The 18,465-nt window shown below is 32.5% G+C and overlaps 1 protein-coding gene across 1 annotated transcript in view; it reads left to right on the plus strand.

Moving 5' to 3' along the window:
• LOC134681055 (trichoplein keratin filament-binding protein-like) overlaps window positions 1-10,612 on the plus strand; it is a 33,276-nt gene extending 22,664 nt beyond the window's left edge. Inside the window, exons 13-15 of the mRNA XM_063540458.1 lie at window positions 79-264; window positions 7,956-8,099; window positions 9,706-10,612. Coding sequence (XP_063396528.1) covers window positions 79-264; window positions 7,956-8,099; window positions 9,706-9,735 — 360 coding nt within the window. The 3' untranslated portion in view covers window positions 9,736-10,612. The remainder of the gene's footprint in view (window positions 1-78; window positions 265-7,955; window positions 8,100-9,705) is intronic.
• Window positions 10,613-18,465: the final 7,853 nt, after the last annotated feature.

Below are 18,465 nucleotides of genomic sequence, written 5' to 3' on the forward strand. Positions count from 1 at the left end.
ATGCCATCTAAATTTTAATTGAAACACATAAAAAATAAATATTTTAAAGCCTGCTTATAATGAATCTACTTATGACAGGTGATGGATGACAGACAAAGGCAACTTGAAGATAGAATGGAGCAAAACCGAATAGATCAGGAAGAGTCTTTAAAACAGAGAGAGCTGTTAATTCGTGAGATGGAGATAGCACAACAGATGACACACAGAGAGAAAGAGGAGACAGAAGCACAAAAAGAAGCACTTAAATTAAATTTGAAAGAACAGGTATATAATTCAGAATTTACAATTAAGACTTGTTTCTGTCATAAAAGTTTGGCTCAAATCCAACACCTGTTTTTAAGTTTCCTAAACCTTGATAACACAAGACAAATGAGGGCGTGCACAAAATGAATTCTAAAAAGAAGAGCATCTAACTTATTTATTTTTAAAAGAGGAAAAGCAATAAAAATAAAATAAAACTTTTCAATTTGATGTGTCTATAAATATGTCCTGAATTAACCTTCATCAGGAACGCTTAAAGCCGAATATTTGAAAGCCAAGGATGTATAAGAATCAAAACATTAGAAGAGCTAAATTTCCAAAAAGCACTTAAAAGTCAAAGTGAGAATGAGGGCTTATCAATGTGTAAGAGAAAAAACACATCTTTTTATGCCCCACATAGGGGCATTATGTTTTTCAGTCTGTGCATATGTTTGTCCCTCTGTCTTTACCACTTCAGATCAAAGCTTCGAGGTCAATTTTTTTTTTATGATGTTTAAGTTCAATCAAATTGAAACGTAGTACACATGTTCCGTATATTAAGATCTTTTAATTTTAATGTCAAATTAGAGCTTTCACCCAAATTTCATGGTCAATTGAACATAGAAAATGAAAGTGTGAGTGGATCATTCATGTGTTATAGACACACTCTAGTTATCTATTCAAATATACATGATCCCAATGTTTACAAAAGTATATGGTGACTTTAAGCTTTAAAAAAAATGAATATTGAGTGGTCACTGCAAGGGGATAACAGCAATGAGAAATATGTGTACCAGTACTTAGAATTGGATCACCAGCAAAGAAATATTATATTGTCAACAAGGTGCCACATAAGGCTAAAACCAGAAACAATTATTACATCATTAGACAGTCATTGTTGGTTATAAAATGGTTTTATGATAGAACAATTATATGTAGAAGATTTAGGCCAAAGTTAATGTACATCTTTATTTGATAGTTTCCCCTCTAACTAAATTAGTAAAAAATGTTATAAAACTTATACACAGTTCTTATTACCACAAAGCATGGATCAAGTGTGAATTACAGTGATGTCACTTTAACCATTCTAGAGTTGTGGCCCTTTAAAAATTGAAATATTTCTTAAATTTTCGTTTTGGTTCTCTAACTTTAGTTTGCCTTGACTAATTGCTATGAAACTTATACATTATGATTATTACCACAAAACTCAGATCAAGTAAAAATTTGGTTAGCATCACTTTAATCTTTCTAGAATAATGTTCCTTTACAAATGGATAAAGAATCTGAATTTTTCCGTTTCAGGCGTTTGGTTCTCTAACTTAAGTTTGCCTCAACCTTATTTTGTGAAATGCATATGGAATACTTGTTACCACAAAATTCAGATCAAGTACAAATTAACTTTTACTGTTGAGTTATGTCCATTTACTGTCGAGCCTTCGACTTTAGTCCTACATTCCTTCGGCGTCATTGTCATCGGCGTCGTCCACAAATATTATCTCAATGGTTAATTTTTTGAAAATTTAATAACTTTCTTAAACTATACTGGATTTACCAAACTTGGACAGAAGCTTGTTTATGATCATAAGATAGTATCCAGAAGTAAATTTTGTAAAAATAAAATTCCATTTTTTCTGTATTTTATTTATAAAAGTAAAAACACAAAAATACTAAACTCCGAGGAAAATTAAACTAGAGGCTCTAAAGAGCCTGTGTCGCTCACCTTGGTCTATGTGCATATTAAACAAAGGACACAAATGGATTCATGACAAAATTGTATTTTGGTGATGGTGATGTGTTTGAAGTTCTTACTTTACTGAACGATTTTGCTTCTTACAATTATATCTATCATGAACTTTGCCCATTAGTAACAGAGAACTATATTTGGTAAAAATTTACATAAATTTACCAAATTAATGAAAATTTTTCAAAATTGACTATAAAGGGCAATAACTCCTTAAGGGGTCAATTGACCATTTAGGTCATGTTGACTTATTTGTAGATCTTACTTCGCTGAACATTATTGCTGTTAACAGTTTATCGCTATCTATAATAGTATTCAAGATAACCAAAAACGGCAAAATTTCTTTAAAAATTACCAATTGGAGGGCAGCAACCCAACAACCAGTTGTCCAATTCATCTGAAAAATTCAGGGCAGATAGATATTGACTTGATTAACAATTTAACTTCTTGTCAGATTTGCTCTAGATGCTTTGGTTTCATAGTTATAAGCAAAAAACTGCATTTTACCCCTATGTTCTATTTTTAGCCGTGGCGGCCATCTTGGTTGAATGGCCAGGTCATCGGACACATTTTTCAAACTAGATACCCCAAAGATGATTGTGGCCTAGTAGTTTCAGTGGAGATTTTGTAAAAGATTACTTAGATTTATGAAAAATGGTTAAAGATTGACTATAAAGGGCAATAACTCCTAAAGGGGTCAACTGACCATTTTGGTCATGTTGACTTATTTGTAGATCTTACTTTGCTGAACATTATTGCTGTTTACAATTTATCTCTATCTATAATAATATTCAAGATAATAACCAAAAACAGCAAAATTTCCTCAAAATTACCAATTCAGGGGCAGCAACCCAACAACCGATTGACCGATTCATCTGAAAATTTCAGGGCAGATAGTTCTTGACCTGATAAACATTTTTATCCCCATGTCAGATTTCCTCAAAATGCTTTGGTTTTTGAGTTATAAGCCCAAAACTGCATTTTACCCCTATGTTCTATTTTGGTTGGTTGACCAGGTCACGCCACACATTTTTATACGACCGCAAATTTTGAAAAAATTTTCGTCGTATATTGCTATCACGTCGGCGTCGTCGTCGTCGTCGTCGTCCGAATACTTTTAGTTTTCGCACTCTAACTTTAGTTAAAGTGAATAGAAATCTATGAAATTTTAACACAAGGTTTATGACCATAAAAGGAAGGCTGGTATTGATTTTGGGAGTTTTGGTCCCAACATTTTAGGAATATGGGGCCAAAAAGGGCCCAAATAAGCATTTTCTTGGTTTCGCACTATAACTTTAGTTTAAGTTAATAGAAATCTATGAAATTTTGGCACAAGGTTTATAACCACAAAATAAAGGTTGGGATTGATTTTGGGAGTTTTATTTTCAACAGTTTAGGAATTAGGGGCCAAAAAAGGGCCCAAATAAGCATTATTCTTGGTTTTCGCACAATAACTTTAGTTAAAGTAAATAGAAATCAATGAAATTTAAACACAATGTTTATGACCACAAAAGGAAGGTTGGTATTGATTTTGGGAGTTGCGGTTCCAACAGTTTAGGAATTAGGGGCCAAAAAGGGACCCAAATAAGCATTTTTCTTGGTTTTCGCACCATAGCGTTAGTATAAGTAAATAGAAATCTATGAAATTTAAACACAAGGTTTATGACTATAAAAGGAAGGTTGGTATTGATTTTGGAAGTTTTGGTCCCAACAGTTAAGGAAAAAGGGGCCCAAAGACTTTGTTTGATTTCATCAAAATTGAATAATTGGGGTTCTTTAATATGCAGAATCTAACTGTGTATGTAGATTCTTAATTTTTGGTCCCGTTTTCAAATTGGTCTACATTAAGGTCCAAAGGGTCCAAAATTAAACTTAGTTTGATTTTTTTTAAAAATGAAACCTTGGGGTTCTTTGATATGCTGAATCTAAAAATGTACTTAGATTTTTGATTATTGGCCCAGTTTTCAAGTTGGCCCAAATCGGGGTCCAAAATTAAACATTGTTTGATTTCATCAAAAATTGAATAATTGGGGTTCTTTGATATGCCAAATCCAACTGTGTATGTAGATTCTTAATTTTTGGTCCAGTTTTAAAATTGGTCTAAATTAAAGTGCAAAGGGTCCAAAATTAAACTTAGTTTGATTTTAACAAAAAATTAAATTCTTGGGCCTCTTTGATATGCTGAATCTAAACATGTACTTAGATTTTTGATTATGGGCCCAGTTTTCAAGTTGGTCCAAATCAGGATCTAAAATTATTATATTAAGTATTGTGCAATAGAAAGTCTTTTCAATTGCACAGTATTGTGCAATGGCAAGAAATATCTAATTTCACAATATTGTGAAATAGCAAATTTTTTTTTAATTAAGAGTTATCTTTCTTTGTCCAGTATAGTAAGCAAGAAATATCTGCAAGAATTTTTTTTAATTGGAGTTATCTTTCTTTGTCCAGAATCAACTTAAATCTTTGTTATATACAATACAATATACAATGTATATTCACTTTTTACTACCAACTGATAAATTTAAATAATCTTTACCATTCAGTGATTACAAGCAGTTTTTTTACATCATGTATTTAAATGAGTAGTAATTGTTGCAAACTCCATTAGAATATTTTAATTGAAATTAGTTTTGGAATAAGGGAAAGGGGGATGTGATTAAAAAATTGGGTTAAATTTTTCTTATTTGAAATTTCATAAATAAAAAGAAAATTTCTTCAAACATTTTTTTGAGAGGATTAATATTCAACAGCATAGTGAATTGCTCTATTAAAGAGAAAACAAAAATTTTAAGTTCATTTGAATACATTCATTCTGTGTCAGAAACCTATGCTGTGTCAACTATTTAATCACAATCCAAATTTAGAGCGGAATCCAGCTTGAATGTTGTGTCCATACTTGCCCCAACCGTTCAGGGTTCAACCTCTGCGGTCGTATAAAGCTACGCCCTGCGGAGCATCTGGTTTAAACTAGATACCCCAAAGATGATTGTGGCCAAGTTTGGATTAATTTGGCCAAGTAGTTTCAGAGGAGAAGATTTTTGTAAAAGATTACTTTAATTTACGAAAAATGGTTAAAAATTGACTATAAAGGGCAATAACTCCTAAACGGGTCAACTGACCATTTTGGTCATGTTGACTTATTTGTAGATCTTACTTTGCTGAACATTATTGCTGTTTACAGTTTATCTCTATCTATAATAATATTCAAGATAATAACCAAAAACAGCAAAATTTCCTCAAAATTACAAATTCAGGGGCAGCAACCCAACAACCGATTGACCGATTCATCTGAAAATTTTAGGGCAGATAGATCTTGACCTGATAAACATTTTTATCCCATGTCAGATTTCCTCAAAATGCTTTGGTTTTTGAGTTATAAGCCAAAAACTGCATTTTACCCCTTTGTTCTATTTTTAGCCGTGGCGGCCATCTTGGTTGGTTGACCAGGTCACGCCACACATTTTTTAAACTAGATACCCCAAAGATGATTGTGGCCAAGTTTGGATTAATTTTGCCAAGTAGTTTCAGAGGAGAAGATTTTTGTAAAAGATTACTTTAATTAACGAAAAATGGTTAAAAATTGACTATAAAGGGCAATAACTCCTAAACGGGTCAACTGACCATTTTGGTCATGTTGACTTATTTGTAGATCTTACTTTGTTGAACATTATTGCTGTTTACAGTTTATCTCTAACTATAATAATATTCAAGATAATAACCAAAAACAGCAAAATTTCTTCAAAATTACCAATTCAGGGGCAGCAACCCAACAACCGATTGACCGATTCATCTGAAAATTTCAGGGCAGATAGATCTTGATCTGATAAACATTTTTACCCCATGTCAGATTTGCTCTAAATGCTTTGGTTTTTGAGTTATAAGCCAAAAACTGCATTTTACCCCTATGTTCTATTTTTAGCCGTGGCGGCCATCTTGGTTGGTTGACCAGGTCACGCCACACATTTATTAAACTAGATACCCCAATGATGATTGTGGCCAAGTTTGGTTTGATTTGGCCCAGTAGTTTCAGAGGAGAAGATTTTTGTAAAAGTTAACGACGACGGACGACGACGACAACGGACGACGACGACGGACGACGGACGCCAAGTGATGAGAAAAGCTCACTTGGCCCTTCGGGCCAGGTGAGCTAAAAAGGAAAATCAAAAATCACAACATCAAACAAATGGATAACAACTGTCATATTCCTGACTTGGTACAGGCATTTTCTAATGTAGAAAATGGTGGATTGAACCTGGTTTTATAGCTAGCTAAACCTCTCACTTTTATGACAGTCGCATCAAATTCCATTACATTGTCAACCATGAATGAACAAAATGGACTTTTAGTTTTTCAGCGGGGAAACATTACATTCCCTCTGTGGTTAAAGTTTTTAAAATTTTAATAACTTTCTTTAACTATCCTGTGTTTTTACCAAACTTGGACAGAAGCTTGTTTATGATCATAAGATAGTATCCAGAAGTAAATTATGAAAACAATTAATTCATTTTTTCTGTATTATACTTTTAAATTAACTAATAGGGTTTTCTGCCAGGAAACAAAACATTCACTCTGTGTTTTTTTTAAAATTTAATGAATTTCTTATACTATTTTAAATTTGTACCAAACTTTGACAGAAGCTTGTTTATGATCAAAAGCTAGTATCTAGAAAGGAAATTTTGTTAATATTTGGTACCTGTGTATCTGTATTTTACTTATAAATGGACTTAGTTTTTCTTCCAATTAACATTACATACAGTCTTCAGTTAAAGTTTTTAAAACATTTATTCGATTCATAAACTGTCTTGAAATTTTTACCAAACTTGGACAGAAGGTTCTTACAATCAAAAGATAGTATCAAGAGAAATATTTTCATTGATTGTTTTCCTCATTTTTGTTGAGCCTGGAAGTTACAGCAAAAGTAGGCAAGACACTGGGTTCCGCGGAACCCTTACAAATTTTATTATATGCAAACGGTTAACATTACATAATACTGTGAAAGTAGTTTTGTTCGTGGGGAACCAATTTTTGTGGTTTTTTGTGGATGACCTTATCCACAAATTTAAGTGTCCAACAGAGAAAAAAAACCATTGTCAAAATCAAGACATGGAAATATCCACATGTAGGTTTGACTTCTGATATGATCTAGAGAACATATTGAACATTGCCAAATTTGAGAGAACTATTATAGTTGTCACAGGGCAAATAATGCACTATGAACTACAACTGCAAGCATGATAGACCCATTTAATCTTTAAAACCTTAGCTGTACAATTTTTGATCTTTTAAATCAAATAAAACAATATTTTGATCAATGAAAGACAGATTTCCAGTATTGATATGCTATGATAAAGTGTTTATTTTATATACTCATAACTCTTGTACATACAGGAAATAATAATTTCATGCTGGGCTGGCTTTGGATAAAAAATATTTTACAATTCAAGATACGTTTATAGCAATTGTTTATGTAATTGTTTTCTTTAGCTGACATGTTTATGACCTAATCAACACCTTTAATGATCTTTAATCTGTTGATCACTCTATCTCGGGTTAATAAGTGTGGTCACAACGACTTAGACAGGTCAATTTTTCCCTTCTATCGAGACAACTTGTAATCTTCGTTTCTAATGGCTTCAATTTTTCAAAATTGTTTTCATAGAAAACTTAAATCCACAAATTTAAAAACCCATGAACATGTAAATGTTGTTCAAACCACGAAAATTGATACCCACGAATTAAAGTACTTTCACAGTAAACAAGTTTTATGCACTATTTAAAACTTAGGTTAGTTATATATAGCAGTAATGATACAGCTGAAACACTGTCTGTTTCTAGACTGTGTTTCAAAGTGATTCAAATGAGGAAAGAAACATAAATATAAGTAAACATTGCTGATATTTCAATAAATTTGTCTTTGCCATATTTCAGTTTTGTTGTTTATAAATTGGACAAATTTCATTTCGGTTTACAGGTGACAGCACGTCGTGAACAAGATGAGAGAGCAAAACAGAGGGACGCTTTAGAGTTTAATGAAGATCAAAAAGGAGATGAAGAATATGATGATTTCTTACGACAAGAAACAGAAAGAATGAGGCTAAAAGGATTTACACCTAGAGTAAGTTTGACATATTTGCATTGTAGAATGATTGACTCATCTTTTCAAATTTTACAATATGTTTGGTTTCATGCTTCAAACCCCCTTAAGCTTTTAAAATTTGTCTTCTCTGAGTTATAACTCTTATCTGTATAAAAGTCAACAATGCATTACATTTTACATGAAAATTTAACAAAACAAATCTGTGACATAGAAAAAGTTTTTTTTATGTTTGGTGATTTTTCTATTCATAAACTTTGTTTTTATCATTTTCATTATAATCTATTTTATCGCTATTTTGTGCATTTTTCGTTTGATCTTTTTTTGTGATATTTTTCATATCATGCTACTCGCTTGAGATGGAATAATTATCACAAGAAACTAAGGAGGCCACGTGACGTTGCTAACGAAATTGACATGAACATGATGAAATTGACAACGTCGTCATAGGTAAAATAGCGATAAATAGATTATCATTGGTCATCTCAACTCGATTGCTTTTCTCACTTTCGCTGTACCAGCTCAAGCGAGAAAATCAATCTCGTTGAGATGATCAACGATAATCTATAAATATACATGTTTTCTTAGTATACTGTTTATATGTATGTTGCTATATAAACATGCGCCAAAAGTGAAGATGAATACAAGATGGTTATCACATACTTCTTTCAAAAAACATCTGCAACTTTTAAACTTGCTTATTTTATTTAAAACTCCATTAATATTTTGTGATATTTTCTTTTCTTTTTTTACTTTTGCACTTGTTTCAAACATCATTAAGTTTTCTTTAGAATTTTTTACACTTTTTGACCAAATATTTTGAAATTTGAACACAATGTCGTTGACCTTGAAATACAGGTCAAGCTAGATTTTCATGGTTTTAACATTAAAAGGTCAAGAATTTTGCCAATCATGCCCACAGTCACTATATAAATTGGTATTTGTTTGGTTTGTGGATAATATACCACTTGACTAAATCTTGTGATATTTTAACACATTAATTGTAAAATGCTGGTCAAGTAGACACACATAAATTACCAACAAAAGCGATTTGACCTTAGCTCTTGGTTTTTGTGTGGTATAAATTTGTACCAATAACAAACAATATCCAACTTTTTTGTCTTCAAAAATTTATGCATGAAATGCAGGTCAAGTTTGAAGATTTTGAAATTTACCAAAAAAGTTTCTTTAAAACTCTAAAACTCTAATTCATTATGTTTCCTGGTGATATAACAGAGGAACTGTACCTAATTTGGTCTAAAAATTATGAAAAGATAAAATGAAGACTAACATAGCTATGGTTCCCAAGCATAGGTGAGAGAGAGTACTATTTTACAAAATCTTTTATTAAATTTTAACAAGATGCTATATAAAAACATAAAACACATGTCACATTCAATTTAAATTTGGATTTGTCATTTACCATTTAAACTTTTCTACTAGATAAAGGTATCTGTAACAACAAGATCACTTTATTATAATATTTCTGTTGAACTCAAGTCTTGATTAAATACATCACCTTAGCCAGAGGATAGACCTGAAAGAAAACCAAATATTTTCTTATGGCAATATGATAGGTATGTGATGAAGTCAATTGATTTTCTAACCTGTTCACTTTTCTTTTCAGCAACATGGAAGAAAACAGGCATGGTCATGATAGATGTAAAAAGCAAGACTCATTACCATTTATTAAATTATTGTGTATAAAAACAAAAGAAAATGTCACTTCATTATGGTTGGGCTCATTGATTCCACAGATCTCAACAATTCAGAAGAAATGGCGGATGACCATAATTATTGTTATCATGTTATTTATTATATGAAACATTTGTGAATCATTAGATCAATCAAAACAATAACTATGAAAAGAGTATTTTTTAGATGTCTCTGCTCATACAATTTTTAGTTCCTCAATTTTATGCACCATACACTGGTTTGCACTATATATACCAATACAAAAATTAAAACTTGTATGTATTTTTTAAACAGTAAGTTTTAGGGCTGTTCCAAAATAAATTCAGTAATTTTATTGGTTATATGAGATCTGTTTGATTTCATGTCATAGATTAAAAGAAATATGGAAATCTTAGTTTTTACCTGTATTAAAGGATTTTTTGTGGACAGAATAAGTCAATTATGAATGGGATTTTCCCAAGTCAATAATACATCATCAATGTTATCAAATCAAAACTGACTGCCTAAAGTCAAATAAAAATTTCACAATTTTGTAATTATTGATGTTTGAAAAAAAAAATCACTTTTTTTTTTTTTTTTTTTTTTTATAGTATACCCCTTTAAACCAAATTTGGTATACATGATCTGAGGTATGCATGTATGTACTGCCAGCTTAGTAATATAACTTTTTTTTGTTGAAAAAATAGTACATAATGCTGTATATGTAGTAATGTTGAGTTGTGATATATATTTTTTTCTTTTTTATATTTTATTAAAGACTTTATTTACACTTCACAAGATGAGTCTTGTCACCTCTTGTGATAAATTTTAGAATAAAATGTCATTGAAATAACTTTAAAATCCTTCTTGTCTTTATTTTACTCCAATGATCAGCATCCCTCATTGGTATTTCATGTTATATATCTGTTAATTTATCATTCATTTTTGGAGCAGGAAATGTCAAGCTTTTCAGAGCATATGAAGAGGTTTTAGTAAAGATTTTTGTATGATCAGAAAATACCTTTGTGCATTCATTCTCTGTTTTATATGTGTTCCTTGTCTATACAATATTGTTGATTTTGTTTTTCTTGGCATATTGTCCTTTGAAATCTGATTTTGTTATTCATTTCCCTGATACTGCATGTAGTATTTACTTTTACTTATTTTTGAGAAATATTTTTTTAGAAATTTGTTGGAGCTCATAAGATAAACATAAAGAGATGTGGTATGAATACCAATGAGACAACTATTCACCAAAGGATGAAAAAAACAACCGCTACATGGTACAGCCTTAAAACTCAGCATAACACATAATGACTGTATAGTAAGTTATAAAAAGTCAAAGCGTTCAAAAGAGAAAATCAATGGCCTGAACTTATTTTGCATAATTAATATTAAAATTAAACAAACTGTAAAAAACTAATTTGAAATGGCTCAACTCATCAGATTAGCATTAAGCCCTAAAAAGACAATACAAAGGACTGATAAAAAAGGACTATAAAAGGACTATAAAAAAGTTTATAAATTCAGATGCTGGGTAAAAAATATAAACTTGGACCAATTTAAGCACACATTCTTTTTAAATAATTATCCCACAAGGACGTGGTGTGTCAGTGTAAGATCATCCCAATGGCCTGAGGCCAGAGGGTGATCTAACACTGACACACCAAGTCTGAGTGGGATAACTATTTTACATACCAGCTGGTTAGATTAGACCAAAAAACCATTTACAATTTATAAAATCTAGTTTAGAACGCCACACAATCATTATAATATACTTCATATATTGAGTAGATATCAAACAATGTCAACTCGCCCCACTTGCTAATTGGACCTCACTATATCAACTCTTTAAAAAAAAAATTGGACACATCGCTCCACTTTTGAAGAAGTGTACAATAAAATTGAACAATCAGTCTGACAACTCACTTATTAATGAAAAAGGTTTATACCCCACTGAATAAAGGTCCGCCAACTCGCCCACTTATAAAGAGATCTTGCTTCTTTTAAGTATGTTAAATTACTGTTAGATGGTATCCAGTCGTCCTGGTATAGTGGTATGTGCCGTGGCTTGATATGCTAAAGGTCTTGAGTTCGAATCCCTGCATATACACTGTATTTTTTCTATGTGAATTAAGTTAGATAGTCTTTTCCGTATAATTAATTATAAGTTTTATAGTGGATTTGATATTCCCGCCAAAATGTTACAAAACAAAGGAAAGCATGCATAACAAGGAAACTCAAACTGGGGTGGTCCAGCTCAGATCACCCCTGTTAGAACAAAGGAGCTGGGATGTAAAGTCCAAAGACTTTAGTGACTCAGCACAAGGTCTTGTGAAATGTAAAGGTTGTTCAGGAATTTTTCTAAATAAATAACACTAGCACATTATGGTTAATCAAGTAAGCAATCAATGCTTAAAATTTATAACCAAAGTTTCTGAATGAAAGTCTTGATTTTGATCAAAAATTCGCCATTTTATAGTAAATGCAATAAATTAAATAATATTGCTTCGATTGAAGCTTCTCTTTGGAATATAAATTCTTCTTTTCATTATCTTTGCTGTTTTGATGATATTGCTCTTTGCAAATTTTGTATACACATTACTACAGAAGGATCATACTTAAAACTAGAGGCTCTAAAGAGCATGTGTCGCTCACCTTGGTCTATTTGAATATTAAACAAAGGAAGCAGATGGATTCATGACAAAATTGTGTTTTGGTCATGACAATATTTTTTGTACTTTACCCAACATGCTTGCTGCTTACAATTATCACTATCTTTAAAGAACTTGGCCCAGTAGTTTTATCGAAAAATGTAAGTAAAAATAGTAGATCTTGACCTGATAAAAATTTTAACCCTGTCAGATTTGCTCTAAATCCTTTGGTTTTGAGTTATCAGCGAAAAACTGCATTTTACCTCTATGTTCTATTTTTAGATACGGTGGCCATCTTGGTTGGATAGCCGGGTCATTGGACACATTTTTCAAACTAGATACTCCAAAGATGATTGTGGCCAAGTTTGGATTAATATAGCCCAGTAGTTTCAGAGAAGAAGATTTTTGTAAAAGATAACTAAGATTTACGAAAAATGGTTAAAAAATGACTATAAAGGGCAATAACTCCTAAAGTGGTCAACTGACCTTTTTGGTCATGTTGACTTATTTGTAAATCCTACTTTGCTGAACCAAGGGGTACAATCAAAATCACGTGATGGATATACACACACCGGAAGTTACAGTCGAACTCACCGCTTGAAAGGTTAGCAGTTGGATTTTCTTGTTTATATCAATTACATTTTGATTAATAAGCTGGCACACCGAATGTCGGATAGTATGTAGTTTTAAAATACACAATTGTTTTTGCTAGAAAGCGTGCAGTTATTGCAAACACTTCGACACAGTTCCAAATTTTCGACGGATAACATACACACTCAATATTTTTTCAACGGATAACCATACACTTTGAATATTTTTAATCAAAATTTCATAAAATTGTTTTCTTTATGATTTGTTTGGCATAATAAATGCATGTCTCAATTCAAGACCGCTACTATGGATTTATCCAATAATTTTTTTTACGATAAAAGCTTGGTTTATTGTCGAAAATCCAATTTTCAAAACTGATACCACACACACCGAAAAAAACAACGGATAACACACACACACATAATTTAAGCTAATCGCAAAGAACGTAAAAACAAACAATCATCATGACATGCAGTTCGTACTAAGTGGTTGTCTTCATGAGTTTATAGTCTAAACCATTCAATATTTAAGTTTATTTCGTATAAATAATGAAATTTTGGCTAGTATTTACGGCAACATTTGTGCGACTTGTGATAAGATCATGCCATGCTTTTACGTATTCTGTAAAATGTTTTTTTTTAAATTTGAGAACATACAATGACCAGAAAAAAATCAAAGCTTGATTGAAACAAAAAGAAAAGAAGGAGGGATAAATCAAAATCCACTGAGTCTGATGAACTTTTGGTCTTTTGATGATGTCTATCTATGATGAGTTTATTTATTTTCTACATGTCCTTGGAGATATCTTTTTGATTTGAAAACTTTACTGCAAAAAGTGCATTTGGCTGATTCTGTGTTGTGTGCCTTCTTATGCTCCTGAATATACCGTTTTTGTGTGAAGGTCTTATTACAAATATCACATTCGTAACTAAGACCTTCAGCAACTTCGTGGGTTTTGCTATGCCTCGAAAGACTGCTTCTGAAGCGGTATGCTTTGCCGCATATCTTGCAAATGTTGGATTTTATCCCTGTGTGCATATCCATGTGGTCTTTCAGATGGGATGCACGACTAAATGTAGCTTCAGTTTCGGTTTGTGTGTGTGTGTGTTGTCCGTTAAATTAATGGGGTGTGTGTGGTATCATTTGTGAAAATCGGCTATTCTCCTGTCAAACGACCATTTATCGTAATTATTTGATTGATTAAATCAAAATTAAAGATGATAAATGAAAAAAATGCATTCTTTTTCCACTAAAAACTCCCATAACATTGACTTTTCAGAAATTTTGTTATAAAAACATATGAGGTGTGTGTGTTATCTGGTGAAATTTTGGAACTGTGTCGAAGTGTTAGCATTAACTGCACGCTTTCCAGCAAGGATAATTGTGTATTTCAAAACTAGATAGAATCCGACAGTTGGTGCACTACCTTATTTATTAAATTTTATTGATATAAACAAGTAAATACGACTACTTACCTTTCAAGCGGTCTGCTCGACTGTTACTTCCGGTGTGTGTATATCCATCACGTGATTTTGATTGTACCCCTTGTGAACATTATTGCTGTTTACAGTTCATCTCTATCTATAAATAATATTCAAGATAATAACCAAAAACAGCAAAATTTCCTTAAAATTATCCATAACAGGTGCAACAACCCAACAACAGGTTGTCTGATTCATCTCAATATTTCAGGGGCAGATATATTATGACCTGATAAACATTTTCAACCCATGTCACATTTGCTCTAAATGCTTTGGTTTTTGAGTTATAAGCCAAAAACTGCATTTTACCCCTCTGTTCTATTTTTAGCCATGGCGGCCATCTTGGTTGGTTGGCTGGGTCACCAGACACATTTTTAAAACTAGATACCCCAATGATGATTTTGGCCAAGTTTCAGAGGAGAAGAATTTTGTAAAAGTTAACGCCTGACGCAGGACGACGACAATGACGACGGACGCCAAGTGATGAGAAAAGCTCACTTGGCCCTTTGGACCAGGTGAGCTAAAATCAAGCATTTCAGTTATACTTTTTATCTATTTGTCATTCAAAATTATAAGAACTTTGAACTCTGAAACCATTTTGAATGAAACTTAACTTAATAACTTGGAATCTGTCATTAATAAAACCCTACTCTGAATCTATAGAGTCACAATCATCACCAGGATATCCAATTTAATAATGTCTGCAATGACCTAGGCATTTTTTAGCTTCAGTTCCTTGAAAAACACCAAAGCTATTGTCACTTAAGCATCCATTGCCTGTAAATTATACAGTGTAATTGACTGATACTGACTCTCATTTGGTTCAGATCAAATAAAAATTGCATGTTTTTTTTAAAGATGTTAGTGACTTTGAACTAGCTGTCAGTTAACTGCAAATACTTTCAGATCTGTACCTAGTGTCTTCTTGTTCTTGGAATGAACAAGTACCCATCCACTTCCATTTGTATTTTTGTCCATCTGATGAGTTAAGCCTTTTTCAAATGATTTTTATAGTTTGTTCTATTTAACTGTTGTACTGTTATAACACTTTCCAAGGTTAGGAGAGGGTTGGGATCCTGTTAACATGTTTAACCCTGCCACATTATGTTTGTATGTGCCTGCCCCAAGTCAGAAGCCTGTAATTCAGTGGTTGTCGTTTGTTTATGTGTTACATATTTGTTTTTCCTTCATTTTTGTCGAGCCTCAGAATTAAGGCGAGACTAAGCGATCCAACATTCCGTCGTCATCAGTGTTGTCATCAGCGGCGTCCACAAATATTCACTCTGTGGTAATGTTTTTGTTTAATAACTTTCTTAAACTATACTGGACTTCTACCAAACTTTGACAGAAGCTTGTTTATGATCATAAGATTATGGCATTATTTAACAAAAAACAATTTGTGTTTCTCTTTTATAACAAAAAAGTTATGTCTTTCTTTCGAAAAAGAAATTATGGCCACAAATCTGAATTTTGAGCAAATATACAAAATTTCGACCTCATTTTACTCAAAAAGTAGCACATGAAGGTATATTTTTTATTACATATTTGATTTAATCAGGTAAAAATAGCCTATATGCAAATTTTCACGAACTTGTAAATACAGGATCAAAACTGTATCGTATGCTTTTAAGATGAAGGAACATCTGTTTTGTGGTTTATTTTTTTTTTTTTTTGGGGGATATTTTTTTGTCAAATGAACAAGAAAATTCAAACTGAGAGAACTTAAATGTCATGATAATAAAACAAGTAGAACTGAAGGATTGATAAAAAGAACAAATTTTAGAGGAAGCTGACATTTGGCGTAATATTCTCATAGCAATTCTGCAGGGAAAAAAGAAAGGGGAAACCCAAAAAACATAATCATTGGCAATTGTTCGCAAAAAGTCTGCCGAAAAAGAATATTGCCTGGCCACATAACGCAGTATTTTGCTCGAAGAGTTTCGAGGTTGCTCATTCTCTTTTTTCGGGAAACCTTGAGATGCTTTTACAGAACACTTTATTTTTCTTAGGTGTGTCGAAAATTTTGATTCGATATGTGAAGGAAAAGTTTTTTTTTTAAATATGGATATTGCGACAGATTTGCTTTCGCAAATTTTTTGTTCTTCCCTCGCCGGGATTCGAACCCATGCTACTGTGATAGCGTGACACCAAATTGCCTGCACTGCAACCGTCCCGCTAGACCACACGAACACCTGGGCTCTCGGTGGGCATGTGTTACCTTTCCACGTCAGTTTTAATCTAGCGGCGTATAACAGTACATGATATATAAGGCATGTAGATGTTATTGTTAAAGATCAGCTAAATTATCTATAGTAAAGGATCCTACAAATTCATGTAAGTTACAGTCACAGAAAATAATTATATTCATAAGTACGTCTGAGTCAGTGACAACTCTAGATCTACAACAGATTGATCCATCGGATCGCCATCAATGATGGTGATACATGGCTGTGTACATAATGTATATACAACTCGTCTAAACATCAACCCAACAATGTAAGATCTGTAAATTTGCGTTCTTCCCTCGCCGGGATTCGAACCCATGCTACTGTGATATCGTGACACCGAATCGTCTGCACTGCAGCCGTCCCGCTAGACCACACGACCACCTGGGCTTCACAAAAGTAAAGCCTTCGGTGGGCATGTGTTACCTTTCCACGTCAGTTTTAATCTAGCGGCGTACTACAGTACATAAGACTCATCAGTGACGCTCATGTCAAAAAGGCATTTAGATGTTATTGTTAAAGATCAGCTAAATTATCTTTAGTAAAGGATCCTACAAATTCATGTAAGATACAGTCACAGAAAATAATTATATTCATATATATATATATAAGAACCGAAACAATTGAAGAGGTGTGTGGCTAAATGGGACATTGAAAATAGCAAAACACATATAAGCTCAACTTTGCTTGAGGGGGTAGATAGTTATCAAAAGTACCAGGATTATAATTTAGTACACCAGACGCGCGTTTCGTCTACATAAGACTCATCAGTGACGCTCATGTCAAAATATTTGTAAAGCAAAACAAGTACAAAGTTGGAGGGCATTGATGATACAAATTTCCAAAAAGTTGTGACAAATATGGTAATCTATGCCTGGGAAAAGAAAATCCTTAGATTTCGAAAAAATCAAAAATGCAACAGGAAATTTATCAAAATGACCACATTATTGATATTCATGTCAACACCGAAGTTTTGACTACTGGGCTGGTGATAAACCTAGCATTCTTTTCAATTTATTTATGAATGGTCTATCTTTAATGACTCATTACTGGTTGCTAAACGTCCATGGCCAGTTGAAAATATTTCATGCATGCTCAGGAAGATTAGATAACAAATTATCAATAAGTACAATAGGTATGTCCAGAAGTGAATCCGTCCAGAATGAAGGTCGGTAAAATTCATATCACCACTTGAAAATGGGAGATTTTGGATAGGGACAAAATATTGACTTGCAAAAAATAAAATAACATAAATATCGAACTCTGAGGAAATTTTAAAAGGAAAAATACTTAGCAAATGGCAAAATCAAAAGATCAAACACGTCAAACGAATGGATATCAAATTAGTTATTGACCAAGCAAGTCGGTATATACGATTTAATTTGTACGGCTGGGCATGGGGTGATCCTTATTTACCCGAACGACGTAGGGGTTCGGGTTATAGGGTCGCTCGAGCCATGCAAATTAAATCGAATATACCGATTTGATTGGCAAATAACTGTTTTAACACATGACGTCATCAATTTACGTGGTTGTAGAAATGTGGACGATTTCCGCAATCCATGGATTCTAGGAAGTTTCTTGTAGGTTAAAGACTTTGAAAAATTGTGTACTTTCAAATCGGTGTCTGAAAAAAATCACAACTGAAAGGCCGATGTTATTGAGTGTGGATTAATTGCTTTTGAATTTCTTTCCCTCAATGATATGCTTAGAGAAAGATAAACCGAGGAAGATGTTATATTAACTACATTTAAATTGTTAG

The sequence above is a fragment of the Mytilus trossulus genome, chromosome 8 (genome assembly GCF_036588685.1).
Source record: "Mytilus trossulus isolate FHL-02 chromosome 8, PNRI_Mtr1.1.1.hap1, whole genome shotgun sequence".
Taxonomy (NCBI): Eukaryota; Metazoa; Mollusca; class Bivalvia; order Mytilida; family Mytilidae; genus Mytilus; species Mytilus trossulus.